This window comes from Bos grunniens, chromosome 10, assembly GCF_055505025.1.
Source record: "Bos grunniens cultivar Pamir isolate PY7600 chromosome 10, Bosgru_T2T1.0, whole genome shotgun sequence".
Taxonomy (NCBI): Eukaryota; Metazoa; Chordata; class Mammalia; order Artiodactyla; family Bovidae; genus Bos; species Bos grunniens.
In genome coordinates this window covers 88,755,784-88,782,486 of record NC_141174.1, presented here as the reverse complement: position 1 = coordinate 88,782,486, position 26,703 = coordinate 88,755,784, and the positions used below count along the sequence as shown (strand labels likewise).

Below are 26,703 nucleotides of genomic sequence, written 5' to 3'. Positions count from 1 at the left end.
ATCATGAAATGTGTCTTCCTAACAGCATTCTGAGGATGGTGCTTGTTCCCCCATGTTCCAGATGAGGAACAGGTGACTTTGAGCCCAGAGTCACCCAGGAAGTTTACACAGGAGCTGGGATCCAAACCGAGTCAAACCCTTGATCCCATGCTTCTCATCATCACACACTGTTCTGGACTCTGCTCAGGTGCCCCCCACCCCAACCTCCTGACAGAAGCCACTTAGCCAGATCTCCACAATCATTGTCATTGTGTTCCCAATGCCCATTTTATTATAATTGATTAGGTTAAGGGTTGATTGTGTTCTCCTTGTCCTTTCACCATGAATGATAGATGGAGCTACAGCTTCTAAAGTGCAGAGCACCCCATAATCTCAGACACATTAGGGGCATGTGCGAAGCCACAGGTGCAGGAAAGCCTTGAAGACTGTTTCACCAAGTTGTGGGGAAGGGCATTCCAGCAAGACAGGACACCATAAGCCTGAAATAATGCCATCAATCAACGTCTACCAGCATTTACTCTGTATACACCCTGTGCATGCATGCTAAGTTGCTTCAGTTGTGTCTGACTCTTTGCGACCCTCTGGACTGTAGCCCCCCAGGTTACTCTGTCCATGGGATTCTCCCGGCATGGGATTCTCCCACCTACTGGAGCGGGTTGCCATTTCCTCCTCCAGGGGATCTTCCTGGCCCAGGAATTGAACCCATGTCTATTATGTCTCTCGCATTTGCAGGCTAATTCTTTACCACTAGTGCCACCTGGGAAGCCCGTATAGACTCTGTCCCTATGACTATTCTTGGGCTTCCCTTATGGCTCAGTTATCCGCCTGCAATATGGGGGACCTGAGTTCGATCCCTAGGTTGGGAAGATCCCCTGGAGAAGGGAAAGGCTACCCACTCCAGTATTCTGGCCTGGAGAATCCCATGGACTGTAGAGTCCATGGGGTCACAAAGGGTCAGACACGACTGAGCGACTTTCACATCATATGACTATCATAAGTACTCCGTATGTATTAATTCATTTAATCCACGAACAATTCTCTGAAGAAGGTACTACTATTAGTCTCACTTTACAGAGAAGGAAAGAGACTCAGCGAGGCCTAGGAACCTGCCCAAAGATACATAGCTAGACTGAGGAGGGCACCGGGCCAGGCTGAGGCCCCAGGACTCCATGTGGAGAAAAGGCTGTGTGTGTGGGAAAGGCATTTTCTTTTCTTTTTTTTTTTTAAGCAAAAGGGGGTCCTTTGTTGAAGAGGCAGCTGTGCAGAGCTCCTAGACCTTCAGAAGCCAGGTTATGAACCCTCTGTAAGCTCCCCTGCAAAATGGGAACAATGATTATCGCTCCCCTAATTTTCCCTTTCCAAGCCTTCCCCTCTTCTGCAGCAGAGAGAATTCTCAACTTTGCAGCAAAGCTCTGGGGTGCCAGGCGTGTTGGTCCCAGGAGGACCCTGCTCCCGCAGTGCAAGGCTAAAGTGAGGCCTCTCCTCAGGTCCCGCGAGCTTGTGTCCCTGGCAGTGCTGTCCACCACGGGACTGGGGAGCTGGGGGGTTTCTTCCTGCAAGCTCCCCCTCTGCGGGAGCCTGTACCTGTCAGGCTCAGAGACCCAGGAATAGCAGCGTACCCAGAGTGGCCTCGAATCCCTGGCTCTGCCCCTCACTTGCCCTGTGACCTGGGGCAAGTGTCTTAACCTCCTGGAACCTTTGTTGGCTTCCTTGGGTGGTTATGAGAGTAAATGAGTTTATATGTATAAGGCGCTCAGAACAGTGCCTGGCACAGAGTAGTTGCTACATAGTGGGCTATTGTTTTTATAATGCCACAAATACTTATGGAGCCTCTGGGTGCTGGGAAGATGGGGATTAATAAGGCAGAGCTTTTCCAGGCCCTCACGGAACCCAGCATCTACTAGGGTGACCAGCTGTCCTTTTTGCTAGAGCCCTTTCCTAGGATGTGGGTTTATCAGTGCCCAAACAGGGAAAGTCCGTGGCGAGCTGGACTGGTGGGCCACCCTACCATCTAGTGGGGATACAGATAATTAAGAGGCCATCCCAGGTTGTCCAGCAGAAAAGTTTGGGGGTCATGGAAGCACTGAGTTGGGGATGAGTGAAGCTTGGGATCAGGGAGGGCTTCCGAAAGGAGGAGGGCATTTAAGCTGAGACCTGGAGGATGAGAGAGGATGAGCTGAGTGAAGGAGAGGTGCGGGAGAGGGGAGTGCGCAAGCAGACAAACACATGTGGGCAGAGCTGGAAGGCAGTGAGGTTGTGGCCCCCAGGTGGGTGCTCGGGGAGGATGTAAGGGGCAGTGTGGCAGAGATGAACATGCATATATTTGCTTATATACAACGGTTGTCTTTTGGGGAAAGCATTGGGGGAGGGGGTGCTGGAGAAAAGGGTTAGAAATCCTATGGAGCTTTTGAACTGTGGGAATGTAATACCTATACCAAAAGATAAAATAATCTAAACCAACAACCACGCATGCCTGTGCTCCCCCCTCCCCTACGCCCAGCTCATTCCAGCCGGGGGCCTGCAGACAGCGACTGCAGGACCCCCTGACAAGGGCTGTCCCAGTCCCAGGGGCACCAAGCTGGCCCAGGAAGGGGAAGAGGGCGCAGCCAAATGTCTGCTGCCTGGGCCTTCCCCCAGGCCAGCTGTAGACGGAACTAAACAGGCCAGCTTATCAGCTGTTGCCACTACGTCCCACTCAGTGGAGCTGGGCTCATTGCTGGAAAAGTGGCCCCCAGCCCTTTGCCAGGGACAGCACTGGCCCAGGGTGGGGGACCCTGGGAGGCATTTTCCCAGGGGTCAGCCTGTGGTGGGAGGTCTGGGGGAGTGTAGAGAGCCAGGCCTGGGGTCCAGGAGTTGGTCTGCTGCAGACTCACTCTGGGATATTAAAGGATAAACTTTCAGTGTTTTAAAATTATACAAATATTGAGGGTGAGAGAAGGGGCAGAAAGTGAGATCGTGGGATGGCATCATCGACTCAATGGACATGAATTTGAGCAAACTTCAGAAGGTAGTGAAGGACAGGGAAGCCTGGCGTGTTGCAGTCCATGGGATTGCAGTCAGGCATGACTTGGCTACTGAACAACAACAATCTCCCAGAATGCATTCTCTTTGTAAAATAATCACACTGTTCTTCAGCACATGAAATATAAGTTCCCCTTCTCTGGAAATGGATGTGTTAGGTACCAGGTCTGGGCTGTATCTGTGAGGTACACACTCTTAGTCAGTCCTCACTGACCCATGGGGAGGTGGGCACCTTGTGCTCATTTATCAGATGAGCAAGCCGAGGCCCAGATGGTAAAGGTTTGTTCTTGGTCCCAGGGCAGGGGAGTGGCAGAGCTGGCTTCAAGACTCCATCCCCACCAGTCCTGCCCGCAAGGCGGGGTGGGACGGAGGGCCTGTCCCGGGGTCAGGAGAGCTAGGCCCCACCCGGTCTTGAAGGGTGTGTGGCCTCGGCGCCCCCCCCGCCCCCCGTCTTCTCTGCTTCCAGCTGAGGAAAGGTGTGGGCGCCAGCTCTGTGCCCATGCACTCCGTTCCAGGGGCCGAGCCCAGTCCTGGGCTGCCAGCCCTGCCTCCTTCCCAGATGCCCATCCCTCCCATTTGCAGGAGGCTGGCCTCGAACTCTGGACCCTTGCCCCCTTGGAAGGGGTTCTTGTGTGATTTGGGAAGGACAAAGAACAACTTTCATCAACAGGGCAGAAAGTACATGGTGGGCATTCCTGGCAGGCACTGGAGAATGTGATGCTAGCCCTGGGTCCGGGGCAGGCATCATTGAGCCATGGACCTCTGTTTCTAATTACAGCATGAATGTGGGCAGCTGGACCCAAATATTTTGCAGGATCCTAGTAAAAGGTTGCTAACCAGTTCCTCTCATGGTGATCGGCTGGGACTTGGAGGTGGGGGAGATGGATTCACAGGTTGGAAGGGAAGTCAGGGAGGAGGGGCAAGGACTTCTCAAAAAGCAGTGATGGGTGATGTGATATGAAAGCAAAGAGGAACAGAGCCCCTGCTTTGGGAGGCAGACAGGCCTGAGTTTGAATCTAGGCTGGTGACTTCCTGGCTGTGTAACCTTGGGCGAGTCACTTAGCCTTATTGCTTCTCAGAGTCTTAGCTTCTCAACTCCAAAATACAGACATCTTTCTTGCAAGGATATCATGAAGACCATAGTGTGTGGGCTTCCCTGGTGGCTCAGATGGTAAAGAATCTGCCTGCAGTGTGGGAGACTTGGGTTCCATCCCCGTGTCAGGAAGATCCCCTGGAGAAGCGAATGGCAACCCACTCCAGTATTCTGGCCTGGAGAATTCCACAGACAGAGGGGCCTGGCAGGCTACAGTCCATGGGATTGCAAAGAGTCGGACATGACTGAGCAACTAACACACACATAGTGTGTATAGCATTTAGCACAGAGCCTTTACATGGCAGGTGGAAAGAAAGAAACTCTTTATGTCCCAGGGTAAGAATGAAAGCTTGGAATTCTGTTAATTTTATAATTTTGAAAATTAGTTTCTTTCTGTAAAGCAATATATGATCATGGTCAAAATATTAGTATATAGAGATAAAAAGAAGCCACCAGTACTCCCTTCTTCAATTATTATTGTTATTATTTATTACCAGTAAGTGTTAGTGGTGAGATTTAAGGCGTCAGAGGGGGCTGATGGCCTAAATAATCTCAGTGTATCTCATATTATTCTGCTTAGGTTGAATGTGTAAGCTAATGCCTTCCCCCAAAGGAAGGTAGTCTGCAGGGCAGCTGACCCTTGCGTTGATGATGTTGGAAGCTGCCGCTTCCCTGGGAGCACACCAGCCTCAGCCTGAAGGTATGCCCTGCCCAGGCCCTCCTGGCAGCATGTCAGTGAGATATGACTGAAAAGGTCGAAAAAGTAAAGGTTTGGAGCCCCGCAGACCTGGATTCCAACCTGGCTTTGGCTCTAAGATGTTTTATAAAATTTTTTTTAAATCCTTTTGAAGAAATGGTACAAAGGATTGTAATACATTTAGAAAAGTCTAAGGAGAAAACTATAAACTCTACCACCCAGAGGAGGCCATGGTGGCCATCCTCTGGGAGCATCCTTCCTGTTCTAAGTGTGGGTTTATTTGATTTCGGAGAAGGCAATGGCACCCCACTCCAGTACTCTTGCCTGGAAAGTTCCATGGACGGAGGAGCCTGGTAGGCTGCAGTCCATGGGGTCGCGGAGAGTCGGACACGACTGAGCGACTTCACTTTCACTTTTCACTTTCATGCATTGGAGAAGGAAATGGCAACCCACTCCGGTGTTCTTGCCTGGAGAATCCCAGGGACGGAGGAGCCTGGTGGGCTTCCATCTATGGGGTCACAGTCGGACACGACTGAAGCGACTTAGCAGCAGCAGCAGCCGCAAGCAGGGTCACATGATGTATGCTCTTTGCATCATGTGTCATGGCAACTGCCTGATTCAGCAGCCCCTGATAGCTCAGTTGGTAAAGAATCTGCCTGCAACGTAGGAGACCCTGGTTGGATTCCTGGGTCAGGAAGATCCCCTGGAGAAGGGATAGGCTACCCACTCCAGTATTCTTGGGTTTCCCTTGTGGCTTAGCTGGTAAAGAATCTGCCTGCAATGTGGGAGACCTGGGTTCGATCCCTGGGTTGGGAAGATTCCCTGGAGAAGGGAAAGTCTACCCACTCCAGTATTCTGGCCTGGAGAATTCCATAGACTGTATAGTCCATGGGGTTGCAAAAAGTCAGACACGACGGAGCGATTCTCACTTTTACTTTTCACTTTCACATAGAGGGGTAGAGAGGAGACAGATGGCTCCACCACACTGTGGGGCCTCTTGTGGGGGTCACACTGAGATGCTGAACTTGTATTCTATTTGTTTTTTGGGGGGCAGGTGGGAGGGGCATGCCACACAGCTTCTGAGATCTTAGTTCCCTAACCAGGGATTGAACTCAGGCCATGGCTGTGAAAGTGCAGAGTGCTAACAACTGGACCACCAGGGAAGTCCCTGACCTTGTGTTGTTAATGTATCCCCCGCTCTGTTGTGTCCCAGTCAGGGGCTGGGAGCGCGTCATACACACAGGGAGAGGAGCAGCAGGAAGGCTTATCAGCGGGGACAGGGATCAAGGGTCCCGTGTATGCTGGACCATTCTCCTGGGAGCCAGCACAGCACAGTGGTTAAAGAGTTAATGCTGGCACCAGGTCACCTGGTTGAAACCCCAGCTCTGTCCTTGCTGTCTGTCTCACCTTGGGTGTGTGCCTTGACCTCCCTGTGCCTTGGTTTCCTCATTGGCAAACCAGGGGATAATAATAGAACCTCCCTTACAGGGCTGCCTGAAGTTTAAATGAGTTAATTCAAATAAAGCACTTAACATTCCTGGCACAAGGTGAGTGATTCATAAGTGGTGGTTGTTATTAACGCCACCCTTATTATTCTATGGCCACATTGCTCAGTCGGTGGAGCCAGCAGGCAGCCCCAGGTCCCTGGGGGCCAAACTGGCCTGGGGCCAGGTGCTCTAGGCTCCCACATGGCCCTGCCCCTCCCTCCTTGGAACTTGCTCTCTGTGGATCTTGTTCACCAAAAGCACCCAGCCTTTAGCAAGGTTTGGGGGAGCAGAGATTCAAACCCACGTAAGCCCACTGTTATTCTTGGCTAGGCTCTCCATCCCCCAGGCCAGAAGCAGAGCCAGAGAAACTGTTGTTCTTGTGGTGGTTGTTTTATAAAAACTGGCCATTTCGGGCCCTCTCAGTGACTTCCCACTTCACACAGTAGGAAACCCGAGGCCCAGAGAAGTGGCGTGGTACCGTCACCTGCTGCTCGGTGGAGCAAGCCTCCAGGTGCCGAGCAAGAGCTCTTTCCCAGGCCCCGGGTGGTAGTCTGCCCAGACCTGCCTCTGTGTCCATGGTACAGCCTTGCTGCTGCCTGGATTTGGCTTGAGTCTCTGTTCATCCAGCTCTGTGCTCAGCTAGTGCTCACTCTGCAGGACTGTGGAGGTGCGTCTCTCATCCTCTGTGTTACAGAGGAGGCAACTGGGCCCAGAGAAGGGAAGTGCTTAGCAGCTCTGGGTCACCCTATGAACCAGGACGGGGGAGCCACAGCCCAAGGCTCCTGGAGCCCGGGCCAGTGCTGGGTCACTCCCCACCCCACCTTTCTGTCCAGTCAGTGCACTGTCTGAGCACATCCACAAAGGAGCTGGAGCCCTGGGGGAGTGATTGGGCACCAGAAGAGGAGCAGGTGGAGAATGGCTCTAAAGCCAGGCCTGAGACAAAGGACAGAGACTAGAAGGTGGCTCAGGCCTGGACTTATACGCCAGGAGGGGGCCCTCTATCCACCTTAGGATGAGGGGCGGAGAGGGAGAAGGCCAGGCTTGTGCTTCTGCAGGTGGGGAGACTGAGGCAGAGAGCTTCAGAGCAAGCGAGTGATTGACTGGGTCCAGAGGAGTCCACACCAGTGCCTTTTGCTTTCAGCCCTGGGACGTCTAAAGCTCTGGTGCAGGCACCCCATGTCCCCGAGGGCACCCCTAGACCGGAGGGATCTAAAAGCAAGTGGTGAAGCCCACTCTGCCTCCTACTTGCAGGGTGACTTTGGGCCAAATCACAGCCCTTCCTGGGCCTCAGTTTCCTCATCTTCACAATGCATTAGTGGTCATCACTGGCCCCTGAGGACTGACATAGCGGATGTGACTTTTTTTTGAAAATTATAAAGTGAAGGGCATGTGTGAGGTTCATAAAGAGAATATACGAAGCAAAACAAAACCAGAGGGTGGAGGCTAGTTACAATCATCTAAGGAGAAAAGTTACGAGTGAGTGATAGTCGCTCAGTCGTGTCCAGCTCTTTGTGATCCCGTGGACTCTAGCCTGCCAGGCTCCTCTGTCCATGGGATTCTCTAGGCAAGAATACTAGAGTGGGTTGCCATTTCCTTCTCTAACAAAGTTATTATGGGAGGTACCCAAACTCTCTCTATATTTTTAATATTGTTGTTCATATTTGGTTATTAAGTTGTCTTTTTATTGCCCCTTAGACAGACTTTACCACAGTGTAAGGAAACTTCATGGGAAATAGATGGGGAAACAGTGGAAACAGTGTCAGACTTTATTTTTGGGGGCTCCAAAATCACTGCAGATGGTGATTTCAGCCATGAATTTAAAAGACGCTTACTCCTTGGAAGCAAAGTTATGACCAACCTAGATAGTACATTAAAAAGCAGAGACGTTACTTTGCCAACAAAGGTCCGTCTAGTCAAGCCTATGGTTTTTCCAGTGGTCATGGATGGGTGTGAGAGTCGGACTCTGAAGAAGGCTGAGCGCCGAAGAATTGATGCTTTTAAACTGTGGTGTTGGAGAAGACTCTTGAGAGTCCCTTGGACTGCAAGGAGATCCAACCAGTTCATCCTAAAGGAGATCAGTCCTGGGTGTTCACTGGAAGGACTGATGCTAAAGCTGAAAGTCCAGTACATTGGCCACCTCATGTGAAGAGTTGACTCATTGGAAAAGACTGTGATGCTGGGAGGGATTGGGAGCAGGAGGAGAAGGGGACGACAGAGGATGAGATGGCTGGATGGCATCACTGACTCAATGGACGTGAGATGAGTGAACTTCAGGAGCTGGTGATGGACAGGGAGGCCTAGTGTGCTGCGATTCATGGGGTTGCAAAGAGTCAGACACGACTGAGCGACTCAACTGAACTGAACTGAAGGAAACAGAAGCAGAAAAAGGAAGAAAGAGAGAGAGAAAAGAAGGAAAAGGAAGAAGGAAGGGATGGAGGAAACCCATAGTTAACCTTTTGGCAGAGCTCCTTTTTTCTATGTATGTCTCAAAATATCTACATGTATACGTATGCGGAAGACTATAGAATAATATTTATATATTGCTTTACACAGTTTTCTCTATTTTTCACGTGCCAATATTCAGTAACATTTCACCTTGACAGCAAGGGTTTCTGGACAGTGCCCAGTTCCTTCAGTGCCGTGGAGGATCTGTGGTGAGGGGAAACTGTGGTTTGGTGAAGCAGCCACTGCAGGTCTAAGCAGTTTAAGTGACAGATAGGGTAACACCCTGAGGTTCCTACCTCTAGGCGTCTTCCCTGGCTGGGAGGCTGGGAATGGAGCCAGAGGCCTAGGAGGCCTTCTGGAGGTGAGGCGACAATGCTGGCTGTGGGGGGCACTTGGATGGTGCCCGGGGGAGAACCTGCACCCAAGCCCTCCTCTGCCAGCTCATGGGGCCTCTGCCCCATGCTCTGGGGATGGCTTTCTCCTCAGAGACTTACCACTTTGCAGAGCCCATAGAGTGCTGCCCCTCCTGCTGGGGGCTCCTGGGTGTGGGCCACACAGCATGGAGGGCGCGGGGCAGCGCCTGTGGCTACGGCTGGCCTCACTCCCTGCTCTGCCGTCTAGACCACGAGTCCCTGAGAGGAGACTTTGTTCCACGGCAGCGAGGTCCAAGACTACTCTTCGGAACCTGAGGATGGCCTCGAAGGGGCAGGGAAGAGGGAAGGGGGTAGTCTGCCTGGGCCTCAAGGCATCCGATCTCACCTGTCCTATGATAGCTGACAACAGTGAGGCCCAAGGCCCCCAGCAAGTGACGTAAGTGCCAGGCCAGATGACCAGCTAGGGTCATTTCACGCCATCTCCCCTGCGGTAGAGCCTTGCCGCCGACATCACAGTCCCTGCAGGCAGACTGCCGGGGACTGATTCCATGAGCACACTCACTGTTGAGTGTGTTAACTTCTCTGGGCCTGTTTCCTACAGATGCTTGTAAGAGTTGTCACATACTGCATAGGACCGCTGTGAAGCTTAAACCAGTCAACCCACGTGAAGCACTTTGAGCAGTGCATGCTCACAGGAAGAGCACATCAGCACAAGCTGTTTGCTTTCCGGTTCCCCGGGGAAGATGTAGGCCAACGTAGGTCCCCTCCCTGCCCTCACCAAAGTCTTGCTTCCCCTAATTTTCTGAGCCGGCAGAACACAGCAGTGTGATGACGTCGCCGGTGGGTGCCCTCGGCTGAGGGATGGTCCTCTCCCCATTGCCTTCTCCCTGGGCGTGTCCTGCAGGAGCCTGTGTGGTATGGATGCTTTTCTCCGCCGTGTCACCTGGGATAACCATTTACCCTCTCTGGAGAAACAGCTGGACTTCAGGACAGTGACAGCTCCTTCCAGGGCCAGGTGGAGGGTTCTGAGATGCAGCCCGGAATGGGGTGGCTTGGCAGATGTGAAGTTGTGAGTGTTATGGGCTTAACTGTGCTCAACACCCCCATTCATATATTGAAGTCCTAACCCCTAGTGCCTCAGAATATGACTGCATTGGAGATAGGGCCTCCTAAAAGGTAACTAGGGGGACCTCCCTGGTGGCCCAGTAGCTGACTCTGTGCTGCCAATGCAGGTGCCGGTTCCATCCCTGGTCAGGGAACCAGATCCCGCATGCCATAACTAAAGATCCCAAGTGCTACCACTAAGACCCACCACAACCAAATTAAAAAATAAGAAATATTTTTTCAAAAAAGTAACTAGGCTAAAATAAGGCCATGAGGGTGGGCCCTAATGTGATGTGACTGGTGTCCTTCTGAGAAGAGATTCTGTAGGACAGACCCCCGTAGAAGGACACAAGAAGACGCAAGAAGAAGGAGGCCATCTGCAGGACAAGGAGGGACGTCTCAGAGGAAGAGACCAGCCCCAGTGACATCTTGATCGTGGACTTCTAGCCTCCAGAAGTGTGAGAGGCTTAAACAAATTTCTGCTTTTTAAACCATCCTGTCTGTGGTTATTTATTATGGCAGTTCCAGCAAATGAATGGGCTGGAGGTTGTCTGTCTAGCCCCGTAAGTACTGTCTGTCTTTGATATACCAGGTTGCCAGGACCTGTAGAAGGTGAGGACCAGGAGCCCTGATGCTTCCAAAAGAGGAGAGAGTCCTTTGTTGTTGGGCTGTGGGCCCTGGGATCTCTGGGGTGATTAAAAAAATAGCCCTGGCCATTTCTGTCTTCGCCAGTCTAGATCTCCAAGGTGGGTATTCGTAGTCCCATTTCTCAAAAGGAGAAATGGGAGCTCAGAAAGTCACCTGCCCAAGGATTCCTGCCTTGGTCTGCATGTCCCCACCCCACATTCTTTACTGCACACCCTACTGCTTCTCCGTGAAGGCCCCCCACGGCGCCCCGGGTGGGCCTGGGCCCTGTCACTGGGTGGAGGGGGACCCCGGCCCCCTGCACCCTGGGGACAAGGGAGAGCTGGGAAGGCACAGCGTGGGGCCGGAACGTCCTCCCCCAGCTTTCCTCGGTTCTGCTCTGTTGTCCCTTTGCTCAGCCAGGCCCTGTTATCTTCCTCTGAGTCTGACGCCTAGCTCTTCCTGTTTAAAATTCAGACTCTGGACTTTTCCTTTGGGGGCGGTTGTGTGTTTGTTTTGTGTTTTGGATTCTCCCTCAGCCCCTGTCTCTGGCACTTTAGGTCACCAACCCCATTTTCAGGACCCCAGGGCCCCGGTGAGTGAGGGGTCCTCTGCCCGATGCTCTGGCGGGGGCACTGGAGTGGCAGGGAGGAGGAAGGAGCCTGTCACTTGTTCCCCGGCTGTAACAAGCAGGGTCGGTTTTTCCTGCCCCAGTGCCATCTTCTCACTCGTGGCCCCTCCCGTACCCCAGCCCATGCCGAGTGTCTCTGCAACATTCTGCTTGGAGCCCAGCACCTCCCAGGGAAGGAGATTCAGCCACAGAACAAGGAAAAACGGTACGGATGTGAGGTGCACTGAGGAACTCTACTCCTGAGAGTGGAGACAGGGCCCTGGGGAACATGGCCTGTGCTACCTGTATGGAAGGGAGCCCTGGGTTGCCACACTGGCTTCCACCCTCTGCTGTGGGAGGTTGGGCACACCAAGTTCTCTCTGGACCTCAGCTTTGTCACAGAAAGGTGGCTGAGGACTTGAGCCAGCCGGCCCCTGTGGGCCTCCCAGCCTGATGAGCTGTGATATTTTAGGGGTTCATCCCATGTTCCTAGGGACTCCACGTGGCATGATTGTGGGAAGACACAGGGCACAGAGAGCTGTCGGGGTGAGGTGTGCATGGTCTCCAAGGAACAGACCCAGGACCACCTCCTCCAGGCAGACCTCCTTCTCTAAGGCTCTCCAGTACTCCCCTGCCCCCACCCCCACCAGCAGCATCGGGAAGGCTTCAGGCTTGGAGTGAGACTGTGTGGGAAGGCTTGTAACCTCCCCAGCCTCAGTGGTGTGCATCTTCGTCAAATGGAGATGATGTCTGTCTCGTAGGCTGCCGATGGCTCCCAGCGCATGGGAGAGGCTGTGCGAATGGTGGGTCTGGTTGTCATCACCTCCTGATGGAGAGTGTAGGTGAGGAGCTGTGAATTCCTAGAGTGCAGGCGTGCTTGTGTCCCCTTGGCCCAGGGACCACTGAGTGAGACGGAGTGCCTCAGGGGACACGGCGTCAGGCACCTCTCGAGTCCCACCTCACATCCCCTTGGCTTACCTGTGTATTCCAACTCCTGCCAGGGCAACCAGCTCTGCACAGCTGTAAAGTCATGGCCTCTTGCCTCGCAGCTGGCTTAGCACTTGCCTTCGCCCCCAAGTGATGAGAATAAGTGGATAATATTCCCTTTCCAACCTGAGCTGCCCTCTGAGAGTCCCAACAGGGCGGAGCCTAGTTGCCCTCAGTTTGACTAGCTTGCTGATGCCCCTTCGGTTGACTCTCCTTTCTCCCTTGTTTCACTCATCTCGGCACCTCATTTCTGACTTTGGGGTGCAGCTGAGAGAGGCCAGAGTCCTCGAGGAAGGTCCCCAGGGATCGCAGTCAGTGTGCGAGCGGTGGTCAGCGTTATCCCAGGCTGAAACCTCAGACTAAACCCAGCCATCCGAGCTGGAGTCTCAAGATGGAGTCTGGTCCTGCCCAGCGCCTCCGGCCAGATTCTCTCTGTGCCTTTTCTCCCCCGCCCGGCAAGCTCGGGCTGCATTGCCCTGCCATGTGGATGGAGTGGCTGGATGTAAGAGGAAGATTGCCTGTCCACCCAGGTGTCATGCATCCCATTGGCTCCCCAAGGAAGGACCAGAACCGAGCCATGCTGCACCCCTTTCCTCCTTTTGTTGGCAGGTTTTAGAATATCTTTTCTGGTTATTGACTTTAGAAAAAAACAGCAGCTAGCTCTTCTTCTCCATCTCTCAGCCCTTCCTCTTTGAGCCCTTCGAGAAGGCTGCAAAGTTCAGGGGCAGGAGTCTAGGAGGCTTCCCACCCCTACTCCAGAGCCCTGGAGCCATGGACAAGGGGACAGCTGGTTCCCTGAGGGCCTTGCAGAGGCCCAGGTGTTCGGAGCATGGGCTTGTTACTCAACCTCCTAGGTTTCAGTTCCCTCATCAATAAAGGAGGAACGGTATAGCCCAGCCCACCTCAGAGGGCCTGGGAAGACCAAGTCAGAGAACATAGAAAATCGGCCTGGTACATGGTGAGCTGGGTCTACTGGATTTCGGTGTTCTAAGTGGATCCCTGCCTCCTCAGATGACAGCATCAGGTTTTGGCAGACTTGGGTGAGGAATGGGGAGGGAGAGAACCTGGAGCTTAGAGCAGAGAACCAGCTCCCAGCCTGGCTTTCCTCTGGCTGGTGGTGGGACTCTGGCCCTGTCAGAGGCTCCAAGATACCACTTGAGCTTGGGATAATTGTGGAGGAGCTCCAGTGAGGCTGAAGGGCCCGTGCACTGGGGCCTGTTCCTGCCCCAGCCAGCTTGGACACTCGGACAGGCAGGCATAGTGATCGCTGGGCAGCCGGCTCCCAGCAGCCTGCCGCCAGCTCCCCAGGCCTCCTGTCTGCACGTCCTGCCCTGCCCAGCCCGCCGGGGTGGCTGAGGGTTTGGAGCCGATGGAAATCAGTGTGCCCTTCCCTCCTTTGTCTGCTGGTGCTTCCTTCCCTTCACAGCGTGCTTTCTTTTTTTCTGGTTTATCAGGCCCTGGGGAAAGCCGGGGCCAGTCAGACTCCCAGCCGAGCACCCTGGGAAGCCGCCAGCCGGGAGCACAGCAGACGGCTCCGTCTCTGGGGCAAGCAGCTCAGCCATCACCCCCCTTCACCTGACCCCGGCAGCACCCGCCTGGCCTGGCGGATAGCCCCTCTCCCAGCATGGGGGAAGCCACTTGGGGTCCTTGGCTTCCAAAGCCTCCTTTTCAGACTGGAAGACTCAGGGATGCATAGGATATACTGAGGCCCCCCTCCTTACTTTAGGAGGGAGGAAACTGAGGCCCAGGAGCAGGAAGTGCCTGGAGGGCCTGGCTCCCAGCTCAGGGCTCCTACCAGCACGCAGGTGCCTGTCTTCTCCTTCTAGGCAACAAGAAAGTCAAGGGATCTGTGTCCTGAGAGTCCTGGCTGTGCACCCCAGCCCTGCCACTCACAACGAACACCTGTGCTTTGCCTCAGTTTACAAGTCTGTACAATGGGCACAGTGGTATGGGCCCCACAGGCTGTTTTGAAGGCTATAGGCAATAATACACATGACTGCCCACCCTAGAGCAGGCATTTCCATAGGGACCATATTACCCTCCAGGGGGCAAAAACTGGTTCAGGAAAAGGGTATGAAAAGAATCTTGAATCATGGATATACATATGGTACTTAGACATACAGTATATCTGGGGTACTAGAGCTTTTTAGTGGGAAGAGAATGGGAAAAACTGCCTACAGAGTCACCTAGAGGGCAGGGGTTGGCAATGAAACAGGTGGAAAGCGCTGCTGCTGAGTTGGTCTGTGCCTCTGCTCAGTCTCTCCCTCTCTTCTCTCACTGGTCCTGGCCAGCACGGGCTTTACAGTAACATCAGGGATCAGGTTATGCTCATTTTCTCAGAAACTGCTGAGAATACAGTGGGATCTCTCAAGTTTTAACACTGAGAACTCACTCATCGGTCCATGCATCCATCCATTGACCTTGGCCTGAGGTCACAAAGGTACACCTTAGAGCAGGGTGCAAGGTGGCAGTGACGCTGGTTCCAGCTCTCAACAAACAGGGCAAATGGCAGGGCAACGCATAGCCTGGACTGAAGGAAGTACAAAGCCTGTGGGCAGGCTAGGTATGGTGGCAAACTTGTCCCACGAAGAGAGGAGGGGGCACTGGGGGTAGGCTTTGATGGATATGTATGTACCTCCTTCCTCAGCCCCTTAAGGGTCTGTGGCCTGGAGCCTTGCCCACTGCCTGTGTCTCGGCATCTTGGTGTCATTGGCCTACAGCTGGTATTTGATGTGGTTCAGCTGGGAGGGCTGGGTACACCCGTTTATTTGGCTTGGCTGGGCTGCCGTGGCGCACAATGCTGCCTTAGTCTAGAAAAGCTCATGGGCGCCTGGGGAAGTGGGATGGGAAAGGCTTGCCCCGGTCTAGAGATTCTGACTGCACTCAACTGCCTGGGTAACCAGCAAGCCCAGCTGACCTCCTGGCCATCAAGCACATCTCGGGTGGAAGGGAGAGGAGGGGGAGGGCAGCAGGCACAGAGATTGCCCGGCTGATGCTGAAAGCCATCAAGCCTTGCCGGCCAACAGAGATGACTCTGAAGCAACTGCTTCAGCCCTGAGCTTAGAATACAGACAGGGAAACTGAGGCATAGAGTCAAGAAGGCCTCTGCCCCAGAACCCATCAGCTGGCTGGAATCATAGAAGCTGAGTGGCACAGGATCTCAAAGGTTACTTGGTCCAATTCTATGAATTCTTTTTCTCAACATTTGTCTTAAAAAAACGGGGATGGTCTGGAAAACCACACACCAGTTGAGTATCGCCATAACTGCCTTTAGCGGTTGTTATATTTCAGGCATGAGGCTAAGTGCCCCACTTCTAGAATAGAGCCCATTTTGTAAGTGAGGACACTGGGGCTCAGAGAAGTCAAGCAACCTGCTGAAGGGCGCAGAGCGGCTAAGCCGTACAACCAGGACTGAATTCAGATCTAGGCGGATGCATGTGCTTGTACCCCTGACCGCTTGGCAATATGGCCTCTTGTTGTTCAAGGTGGACTTGTGGCTGAACGACATCACTTGATTCTTGCTGATTTCTATTTTCTAATTTGTCTTCAGTGACTATAAGATCCTTGTATAGTAATCAGCTAAATGAAAACATTAGTTGTATATATGTGTGTATTTCAGTGATTCTAAACTAGTATCAGGGAATTTCTGCAGTTCTGAGTGTCTGTGGGCATCTGTGTACACCCCCTCCAAGCCCAATGTATCATTTTTTAAGCAGCAGCTCCCTTTCAAAAGTTATTAAAGTCTTTAGTCTTCCCTCCCTACAACTTAACCAACTGTAAAGTCACTGGTGCCTTTTGAAAACACACTTAATCCTGAAAGTTTCCACACCCAGATGCTGAGGCTCTAGGGAAAATGCTGTCCTGGGGACCCAGGATCCTGAGGTCTGGCCTATCACCCTGCTCCTAAGCAAGCCCTTAACCCACTCTGGGCCTCAGTTTCTCCATCAGTCAAAGACAGGTTGTGCCAGATGAGCTCTGAGGACCCTACATGCCCTCACAGTCCTGTTTGAGAAGTGTTCTGTCAACCACAGAGAGTCAGGCACCTTGAGTTTTCCCAGTCTCAAATAACTTTACCCGCCAAGCTATCTGCAGAGTAAAGCAGGCCACCCATTCTGGGAAATAGCCCACTGGGTAATCCCTCCAACGTGAGTCTGTGCATGCACAGTTCATCAGGGTTCTGCTTTGTGTATGCAGAGGATGAAACATAGATACCCTCCTGCGGCGCAGCCTTAGACCGCTCACCAGCTTATCAGGCTTGGATGCTGTGTCTCAGGGGTTGATCTCTAAGGGGGATCTAGCGCAAAGGGCTGTTTCATGTATGTATCCCTTCTTGGAGGATTTGCAGTTGATCAGGAAAGATAAGAGGACAACGCTTATCAGAAGGTAGAGGAGATCTAAGGGGATTTTCAGAATGAGGGACAGGCACTGCAGGATGTCTTCCTGAGGCCTCCCGCAGCCCCTCTGTGTCAGCCAGTCCGGCTGGCATGAAGGGGTCTGGCCAGTGGTGATATCTCTATCTTTAAACAGGCTTCCACTGCAGTCACCCTGCTGGTCTAGCCTAGGGCTGTGCTGTTACTCTCTCTCTGTCCCTGATGTCCCATCTTTCTGTGGCCATGACTCCCTCTGTCGCATGGTGTGACATGTGTGTGAGTGTGGAGTTGCTTCAGTTGTGTGTGACTCTTTGTGACCCCATGGACTGTAGTCCTGACCATATAGAAAAGGCAAAGTTCTGTCTTTCCCATCTATCACCATCACCAACTGGAGAAATACAGGGAGCAAGCAGAGCCAGGAGTCAAGGGAGGCTTCCCGGAGGAGGTCTCTGAGCAGAGTCTGGCGATCACTAGGCAGAAGAAAGAGCCTGTGCAAACACGTGTCTAGAGAATAGCAGTGTGAGGGCTGGGGAGGGCTGGTGGGAGATGAGACTGTAAGTCCTGGACCTCAGAAGGCATGGAAGCTGTGCCAGGAAACCTGGGCTTGTTCTGAGGCTGATCAGGAACCAGAGAACCAGCACGGAGTGGAGAGCAGAAGACAGATGTGTTTTAGAGAAGCAGTTGGTATGGGAAGGGAGAAGAGCTGATGAGTTTGAGATGGGAGGGGGATGGGTGGAGTCAGGTGATTGAGAGAGAGAGCAGGAGAGGTCAAGGCGGACTCAAGTTTCTGGCTGGGGGTGGAGTGTGCAGGATCTAAACAGGTCCTCCGGGGGCAGGATGCCTTCAGGGAAACCAAGAAAAGCCAGGTGGGATGTCCACTGTGCAGGAGACAAAGGTATTTGGACTGAGGGTGAAAAGAGTTGAGAGTCATTTGTGAACAGGGGTGGTTGAGTCTGTGACCATGGGTGAAGCTGTCTGGACAGTGTGTGGGGGGTGGGGGGGGGCGTGCAGGCAGGGAAGTGAGCCTGAAGCCAGCATGATGCTGGACACAGAGTGGGCATTCAGGAAGGGAAAGGCAAGCAGAGAGGATCATGTGAGGTTTGGCCACACAGAGGTCATCTATGAACCTGTCAAAACCAGTTCAATGGAGAGATGAGGCAGAAGCCAAATGGACCAACTGAGGCCCTGGCATCTCTTTCATGGGCACCTGCAACAGCCTCCTGTCTGGCCCCCACTCTATCCCAACCCCTTCGAGTCCATTCACCACACAGTGGCCAAAGGACTCTTAAATACACCCAGGTCACGGCACTCCCAGATTTCTCATGTTCTCTGCCATCTCATCACCATCCCTACCATAGACCACCAGTCTTTGATGCCTTTTGGACTCTACCCACTGCCCATTCTTGTTCGGGGCCCCTGTTCTGAAAAGGGGGCCTGCTTCAAGCTTCTCTGACCTCTGGGGGTGCTCTATCCCAGCTTCAGCATCTTCACATGGGATCTCCTCATGGCCCGTACCTCATTCTTTTCTCCTTAGTCTGCCCAGCCTTCAGATCTCTGGGCAAACTGCCTTCTAAAGGGGACTTCCCTGGTGGTCCAGTGGTTAAGAATCTGCCTTGCAATGCAGGGAACACAGGCTTGATCCCTGGTTGGGGAACTAAGATTCCACATGCCATGGAGCAACTAAACCCACGAGCCACAACTAGAGAGCCTGTGTGCCCACAACAAGTTGTACTGCAATAAAAGAGCCTTCATGACAAAACAAAGATCCCATGTGCCGAAACTAAGACCTGACCCAGCAGGATAAACAAATAAATATACCTAAACTACCTTCTAAAGGAAGTGTCCCTGAACCCCGCACCCCAGTCCAAAGTAGGGCAGTTCTCTTGTTTCATATGCACTGTACCCCGCTGCAAAACACTCCTCAGAGCTGCAAATAAGTTTTTAATTGTATTTGTCATCTGTCTTTCTCTTTAGAACGTGAAATACTGTGGGGACCAGTTCTGCTGTGTCCTCCAGAAACTGCAGTGCCAGGCACGGTGCCTGGCATGGAGTAAGTGCCTAGTAAATTTGCATGAATGTGTATTAGTGAAGAAAAACTCATACAACAGGATGAAAAGAAGTATACGGAGCCAGGTGGCCTGTTGAGCAAGAAGTTGTAGAAAGACGGAGTGTGATCCTTGCAGGGAACAGAGGCCTTCCTCAAGCCTGTCTCTCAGTCTGTTTCAAAGAATAATAGTAAAAATTGTTGGGTACAGTGTGTGGTCAGTCAGTGTTGGTAAGCAGACCTTTGCCAACCTCCGGAGTCTTAAAGTGCACCCCTATTGGGCTCCAGGGAGGTCCCACAGAGTATCCTTTCAAGATGGGGAGTCCCTCGGGGCAGGAAGCCTCTATTCCTGACCACCACCCCAACGCAATTGTTCTTTCGAGCTCAACACCTCTTTCCCCCAGTGGAGGACAGCCAGCTGGCAGTGGGGTGCTAGGGCGTCCTGGCTTCAGGCCCCTTCGTTCAAAGTTCCTAGCAACCCCTGCCTGCCCTAATTCCTGGACCACGGAGCCCCCAAGATTGAGACCCCTGTCCTAGGCCTGTCCCAGTGGGGTGGACCCCCACTGGGCAGGGGTGCACCCCAGCCTCTGGGAGGCAGAGGCAGGGTCCTAACAGGGTAAGCCCAGGGAAGGAGTCCCACGCTCATCGTTCGTGCCCCAGCCTCCGCCCTGATGGCCCTCCCCGCGTCTGCCCGCCACCGGATGCTGGAGTTCGGTTTTCTTGACCCGGTGGGGCTGGGGAGGGGCCACCCGCTGAGCCGCCGCCTTATCGCGCCCTGTCTCCGCGCTGTCTCCTGCCGCCAGCCCCGGGCTGGCCAGCCTTCCCCCCTAACCGGCTCCGGCTCCTGGCTCCACACTGGCGGGATGGTCCCTCTGGGCTCCCTGAGGGCAAAGCTGGGGTGGGGGTGTCCCGCAGAGCAGAGCTGCACTTCTCCCCCTGCCTCTCCCCGCCCCTCCCCGCGTGTCCCCCTGGGGTCTGGGGAGGGTGTGGGAGATGGGGCTGCTGGCGGGTGGAGGGGCCTCTGAGAGGGCAGGGAGCCCTAAACCGCCCCCCACCCGCCTTGGCTGCTGATGTGGGAGGAGCTGGCCAACTTGGAACAGCCGCAAGGGCGTTTTTTTTGGGAGATTGCCCCATCCCCATTTTATAGAAGAGATACTTGGGGCCCAGAGAAGAACACAACTGGCCAGAGCGGCTCCCCGACGCCTGTCAGGACCTTCCCCATCCGGGGTCTAGAGAGGCATTCGTTTCTCAGTGGCTGGGTGCCCGCGGCAGAGAGGCAGGGCCGGCTGAGCCCCTCAGGGTGCCAACCTCCAGTGTGGTCTGTGGGGGCCCAGGCCCCGGCAGCAAAAATGGCTGGGTTCCTCCAGCAGTGAGGAGAGAGACAGCTGAGTCCCCGCCTAGCGGGTCCCTGTTCTCAGCACGCCTGCCCCCTTGCTCTGGTTGCTCCTTCTGCTTAGAATGCCCTCTTCATCTTAGATTACAGGAATCCTCCTCTCTCTCTCTAAGGTGCCACCCAAGACCACCTTTGTCCCTAGGTAGTGGTGGGACTGGAATCTTATACACGAAAGAAGGACAAGGAGGCACCTCTCTGCCCCCTCCCTGCTGCAGGCGTCTGTTTTTTTTTAGCAATCCAGGCGGTCACAGGTAAAGACGCTGGGGATGGGGGCAAGTGATCTAACCTGCTCTCTGGAGTTGTAAGGGAGGTCAGTCCTGCAGGGTACAGCTGAGGGTGAGTCTGAGTACAGATTATGTGCAGCCAACAACAGACCCTCCTCTGCCCACTGCTAATGCCGTGGGGCATGAAGAGCTGAGAGGCAGTGATGAGGAACTCCGGCAGGGGTAGAGCAGGCATTGTGGTGTTCTGGGGAGGAGTGAAGCCAGGGATTACTCAGGAGGGGATGTTTGAACTGGTCTGGGTAGATAATAGGAAGAAAAGAGGAGGAAGGTGGAGGGCCCAGCACAGGCAAAGCCTGGAGGCCCAGCGATGGAAGGATGGAGGGGCATTGGGGGAGGTGGTGATGAAAGGATGAACAGGGGCCAGATTGAGAAGGTCTTACACCCCAAGGCAAGAACAGAAGAGCGGGTTTCATATTACATGACTGTTAGTTCACCACACTAAAAAAAAAAAGATAATAATAATGACAATAATAATAGGTTTATACCCATCTTATAGTCAAGCAAACTGCAGCTCGGGCAAATGACTCGGCCACGACCGCATCAGTAACTGGGAGATCTGGAATTGGAGCCCAGATCGTCCTGTCATAGAAGCCCAGGCTGCTTGTTGCCTTCCTGCCAGAGCCTCCAGAGTAGGAGTTGTGGGGAGGCCTTGGCTTCTATTTGTCCCTCCCACCTCTCGCCCTATTTTTATGAATGAGAACACCAAAGTCCTAGAGGGCCAGGCTTAGCCATGAGAACACCAAAGTCCTAGAGGGCCAGGCTTAGCCTCGATGTCCTTCTTCCTGATTTGACTCTCCCTAATTTCCCAGGCCAGGAGCTGGTAAATAAGGCAGACTTTCATCTCCCTGTCCAACTTCCTGCCTTCCCGCTTAGTGAGTCCTGGGCAGGGCCTAGGACTCTGTATTTTTGGCAAGCATTTTGGTGGTTCTGGGTCTGCCATTTGCCCACAGGCATTTGGGGCCTATTGTAACTGTTCCCCTCAAGCCTCTCACTGGCTTCCTCCCTTCCCCCTCAGCTTGCCCCCATTCCCCTCCACTGGGTACACCCCAGGCCTTCCTCTTCAGGCACCCCCTCTCTTAGAAAAGTGAAAACACATGGTTTCCTAGGCAACCAGGTCCCTCCTCCCCGCTTGCCCTGAGACCTCCCAGTGTCTCTCAACTGTTCAGAAGAATATTTCAAATACCAGCCTCACCAGGCAGGGTCTGACAAAGGCTGAGTTCCTCTCAGAGCCTTCGCTCTGAGGGGCAATAACCCTGCTCCCCTCTAACCTGAAGGCCTGGGGTTTCAGGGGCAAGTTCCAGACCATTGCCTTGGTTACCACCTAGGTCCACTCTGTTTAGCAGAGGAACTCATTACTATTTGGCCTTAGAGATCCCTTTAGATGGGGAAAAAGTGTGAAAGTGAAAGTCACTCAGTTGTGTCCGACTCTTTGCAACCTCATGGACTGTAGCCTGCCAGGCTCCTCTGTCCATGGGATTCCCCAGAAAAGGAACACTGGAGTGGGTAGCCATTCCTTTCTCCAGGGGAATCTTCCCGACCCAGGGATCAAACCTAGGTCTCCCACATTGCAGGTAGATTCTTTACCTTCTGAGCTACCAGGGAAACATTTGATGGGGAAGCCGGAGCCTAAAAAGGAAAGGGACTCACCAGATCACATGACAGAACTGCAGCCTGAGTGAGGGACTGAAGGCAAAGGAGGCAGGATGGATTGTGCCTGCTACCTTCGAGACACAGAGCTAGGTGCCCTGGAGACATGAACATTATCCCTCCCTCCAACTCAACGAGGCCAGTTTTATTCCCATTTTATACCTGAGAAAACTGAGGTTCAGAGAGGTGAATTACCTTACTCTAGGTCACCCAGCAAATGAATGGCAGAGCCAAGTTTCAGGCACCCTGACTCGTCTCCCCAGTGAGCCCAGTCTTTGCACTTAGACGATGGTCTTCTCATGGCTGGGTGGGGATTGGGGGAATGATGTAGAGTGCTTCCTGATTGTTTTTTACCTTATTAGAAGATTTGGCTCATCTTCTTTGGGGGCCGGGGTCCTGAAGAGTTTCTCTCTCCTGCCTTCTCTCAGCCTTGGATCCCTACTCAACATTTCTCATCCCAAGACATCTTTCACCAGGTGGGGAAGGATAGAGAAGCACCATTTGTGCAATTCATGCTTTCTCTCTGGGCCTCAGTTTCTCCACTAGTAATGTGAGGGGAGGTTGGAAATGAGAACTTGCAAGTTCAGTCCTAGCTCAAATATTCTTGGATTCTCATATCAAGTATATGCGTGTGATTGTGTGCATGATTGTAGGCAATTAGGTGTGTGTGTGTAACTACATGAGTGACTGTAGTTAGTGTGTGATTGGATGTGGGGGATGGTGAGTAGGTGGGAATAACTGCACATGTGAAAGTAGATGGATTGTGTGTGGATGATTGTATATGTGGGTGTCGACGATCAGAGTGTGTGTGCATGATTGTGTGTATCATCATCTAAGTTGCTTCAGTCATGTCTGACTCTTTGTGACCCTATGGACCATAGCCTGCCAGGCTTCTCTGTCCATGGAGTTTTCCAGACAAGAATACTGGAGGGGGTTGCCATTTCTTTCTCTGCGGGATCTTTCCAATCCAGGGATCGAACCCGCATCTCTTATGTCTCCTGCATTGGCAGGTGGGTTCTTTACCACTAGCATATATGGAGAAGGGTGATGGAGAATATGTAGATATGTGCTTGGGGGTGAGTGGATGTGTGCAATTGTATGTGTGCATGTATGTGGGTTGTGGTATGTGGGTCTGTGTGCAATTTGGGCTGTGTGTATGTTACTGTGAGAGATTATGTGTTTATGTGGATTGTGTGTGTGTGGGTCATTGTGTGTGTTGGAGGACCATGAAGCCTCTTCTCAGCCTAGTTGATCAGCAGACAGCCCCTCCTCCCTGACCGCCCATGGGTGTGGTCCGGCCAGGCACAGGAGGGGACCCCATAGGCGCCCACAATGCCAGCTGGGCAGCAAGTGTATCCCTCCTGTAATCAACTCCAGACGCAGCAGCGTCGCCGCCCTCTGATGGGAGGGTGCTGGAAACACATTCCGGCCTCAGCCAGGTCTCTTTAGGGGAAAAAAAAAAGAGTAAGGAAAAAATCCCTGAAAGGCAGATCTTTATTGAAGTTTTTTGTGACACGCACACCAACTAATTGATTTCCTTATTAGTAGCAGATTTTTCTCCCAGCCTCTTCTCCTGCCTGAACTTATAAAAACGAAGGATGGAGAGCCAGCTTGGTACAGAGCCAGGGCCAAGTTTCTCCCTGCATCCTCCCAGGGCCAGGGAGGCAGCAAGGGCGAGATGTGTGTTTGCTTTTCCAGCTCTAACTGTAGGTAGAGGGGGTGACCACCTGTGGGATCGGGTTTCAAAAGCCTGGAAAAGCTCCCTTGCTATCCCTCAATTTCCTCTCCCACCTTCTTGGCCTCAAATCACACCATTAACGAATCATTCTGTTTATTGGGTTAGCCAAAAGTTTTGTTTGGGTTTTTCTGTAACGTCTTATGGAAAAACCTGAATGAACTTTTTGGCCAACCCAATACTTTGGGCTTTCCTTTGGGTCGGAATACTTTGGACTTCCCTGGTGGCTCAGATGGTAAAGAATCTGTCTGCAATGCAGGAGACCCAGGTTCGATCCCTGGGTCAGGAAGATCCCCTGGAGAAGGGAATGGCTACCCACTCCAGTATTCTTGCCTGGGGAATCCCATGGACAGAGGAGTCTGGCAGGCTACAGCCCATGGGGTCACAAAAGAGTCAGACGTGAGTGACTAACACTTTGGCGTCAAAATGCTAGTGAGTCCAAGCAGGATCTTGGAGCACCCGTAGTCATTTACACGTAGTTCACACTGTGGGATGCTAGGAACCTTGGTTTTCTCATCTGTTCAGTGGAAGACTTCCGTGATTGATGTTACCAATGCTTGTGGAGATGAAGATCAGATTTGTGACTTCCAAGCCTCTTTATAAATATAAGCTGTTCCCTGTTGATGACAGGGCAGCACATACATCAGTGGCGCAATTCAAGGCCTGGGAGTTTACAAGGGGGATGGGTCTTGCATTTATCAGAGGGAAAAGGGATTGAGCAGCAGCCAAATTCAACTGAGGTCTCTCAGGAGACTGCCAACCAGAAAGTCAAAGCTGCTCCTCTGTCTGGGCCAATGACAGGTGGTCACTCAAGCTTCATCTAAGAGTTAGTGAAAAGAGAAAGACAGACACTTTGCCCACATGGTTCCAACTGATGCTTTAGGCAGCCACTGTTTACCACATTTGCCAGGGGAGGAAACTGAGCTGCAAGGTGGTTTACAAACACCACAGAGCACCTAACTATGAGGGGGCGGCAGGGATGTGAACCCAACTCTGATGGTTGTGGACACATGGACGCCTTTTATTCATTTAACATAAAAGTGCAGCCCTTCTCACTGAGATTAAGCTGAGAAAGACAGTCTGAGGCCCTCCCCCCTGAATATCTCAAGGGTCGGACAGATAAGGGAATAGGTGTTGGGGATAATGATGTGACAAGTGCTATAACAGGGTTAAGCACAGCCACGGGAAAGAACACCTCATCCTGGCTGAAGGGGTCAGAGAGGGCTTCCTGGGAGAGGCGGCACCTGAGTAGGCAGAGGGGGCTGAACCCTCAGGGCTGACCTTCAGCCAGTGTGTGTGGGCATGGCTATTCCAGTGGTTAAAACATTGATGCGCTTATGTATGTGTTGCAAATACGTATGGTCCCCTTCCCTCTCCTGTGCTCAGGCTGCCTGGCCCCTCCCTCAGGCCCTGGACCTCCCCAGATCCAGAAACCTTAAGGGCACATCCAGGAGTCTGCAAGAATGGTGGGTGACATTGTGACTCTAAAGGCACAGAGGAAGGCCCAAGGCCTGGCTGGGGTCCCTTGTTCTGATCTTGTTACCACCCTCGGGCATGGGTGGGGGAGGGGGAGGCAGGGGCTTGGATGCTGGAGGCTGGGCTGGGCAGACAGGCCTGCCGCTGGACACGTCCACTTGCATTCCACGTGAACTTCCTGGGAATGACTGGGGGCCTCTAAGCAGTTCCTGTTCCCAGCGGCTCAGAGTCGCCAGGCCCAGGGAGACAAAACGTCCCTGAATGTGGTGGGTAAGGAACAATATGGGGCGGGTGGAGGAGGGCCACAGGAAGTATGTCGGGGAGCTGGCCACAGAGCTGGGGGTGACTCAGGGACTTGTGACTTGATAAGGTAAGATGACTCCAGAGGAAAATAGCCGGAGTCCAGAGGTGCTGAAATGGCCCACAGGACAGGATTTCTGCTCCTGTTCAGACATTAGTTGTTAAGCCCTCATGTGTCTCCACACAGTAGAGGTCCTTGAATAACATCCAACAAGATATGTTGTAGTCATTGGCCCTGTTGGATAGGTATTAAGATCCCAGCTTCACAGAAGAAGAAGGTGAGGCTCAGAGAGGTAAGATGACACCCCCCAGGTCACGCAGTGGCAGTGGAGTCAGGGTGTACAGCAGAGAACTCTGACTCCAGAGCTTGCATGTGAAACCAGGCTTCCAGGCAGCACTGCCCGCCCCTACCCCCAGGGACCAGGCACGTCTGTAGCAGGGCCCAGGGCCCCTTCCTGGGTCTTCACCTCCCCAAAGCTACCACCCCCTGAAAAGGCTCCCTCCAACCTGATACCACCCCCAAAGCTATCACACACCCTGAAAAGATTCCCCCACACCCCCACCACCAATAAGTAGGGCCACTTTGCCCTTAAAACTGAGAGCTTAAGAAAATGTTAGAAACTGGGAAAAAGAACATGGCTTTCAGACACAACAAAAACACTACAAATAAGATGAATAATCAGAGTAAAAATCATAATCACTATAGAATTCACTGGTTTAATATGCCTTATATGGAGTAGGGTGGGCTCTCCAGAATAAGAGTGCCTGGCGTTGAGAAAAGGTTTTAAAGTGTCCTGCAACTACTGGTCCTCCAACCCCTCCGTGTGTGTGTGTGTGTGTGTGTGTGTGTGTGTGTGTGAGACAGAGAGAATGAGAGAGAGAGAGACATCAGGGGCATGCTGTGGCTGGGAGGAGGGGGTGCTGTCAGCTCTTATTCTTGGAGCAGTAGTCTTCACCTTTCTCAGCCTCCATCCCCCAGTTTCTCACTAGTAAAATGGGCCCTGAGAACTAG

The 26,703-nt window shown here is 52.9% G+C and overlaps 1 protein-coding gene across 18 annotated transcripts in view; it reads left to right on the top strand.

The window, feature by feature from the left end:
* The window catches only part of LOC147365309 (uncharacterized), a 71,935-nt gene extending 52,875 nt beyond the window's left edge, over positions 1-19,060 (top strand). For 11 of the 18 annotated variants that reach the window (XM_086322868.1, XM_086322867.1, XM_086322869.1 and 8 more), the window contains 2 exons: positions 10,022-10,186; positions 10,538-10,715. In XM_086322868.1, coding sequence (XP_086178994.1) covers positions 10,022-10,186; positions 10,538-10,646 — 274 coding nt within the window. In that variant the 3' untranslated portion in view covers positions 10,647-10,715. The other 7 variants (XR_015135407.1, XR_015135406.1, XM_086322883.1 and 4 more) reach the window with 6 other exon arrangements.
* The last annotated feature ends 7,643 nt before the right edge of the window (positions 19,061-26,703 follow it).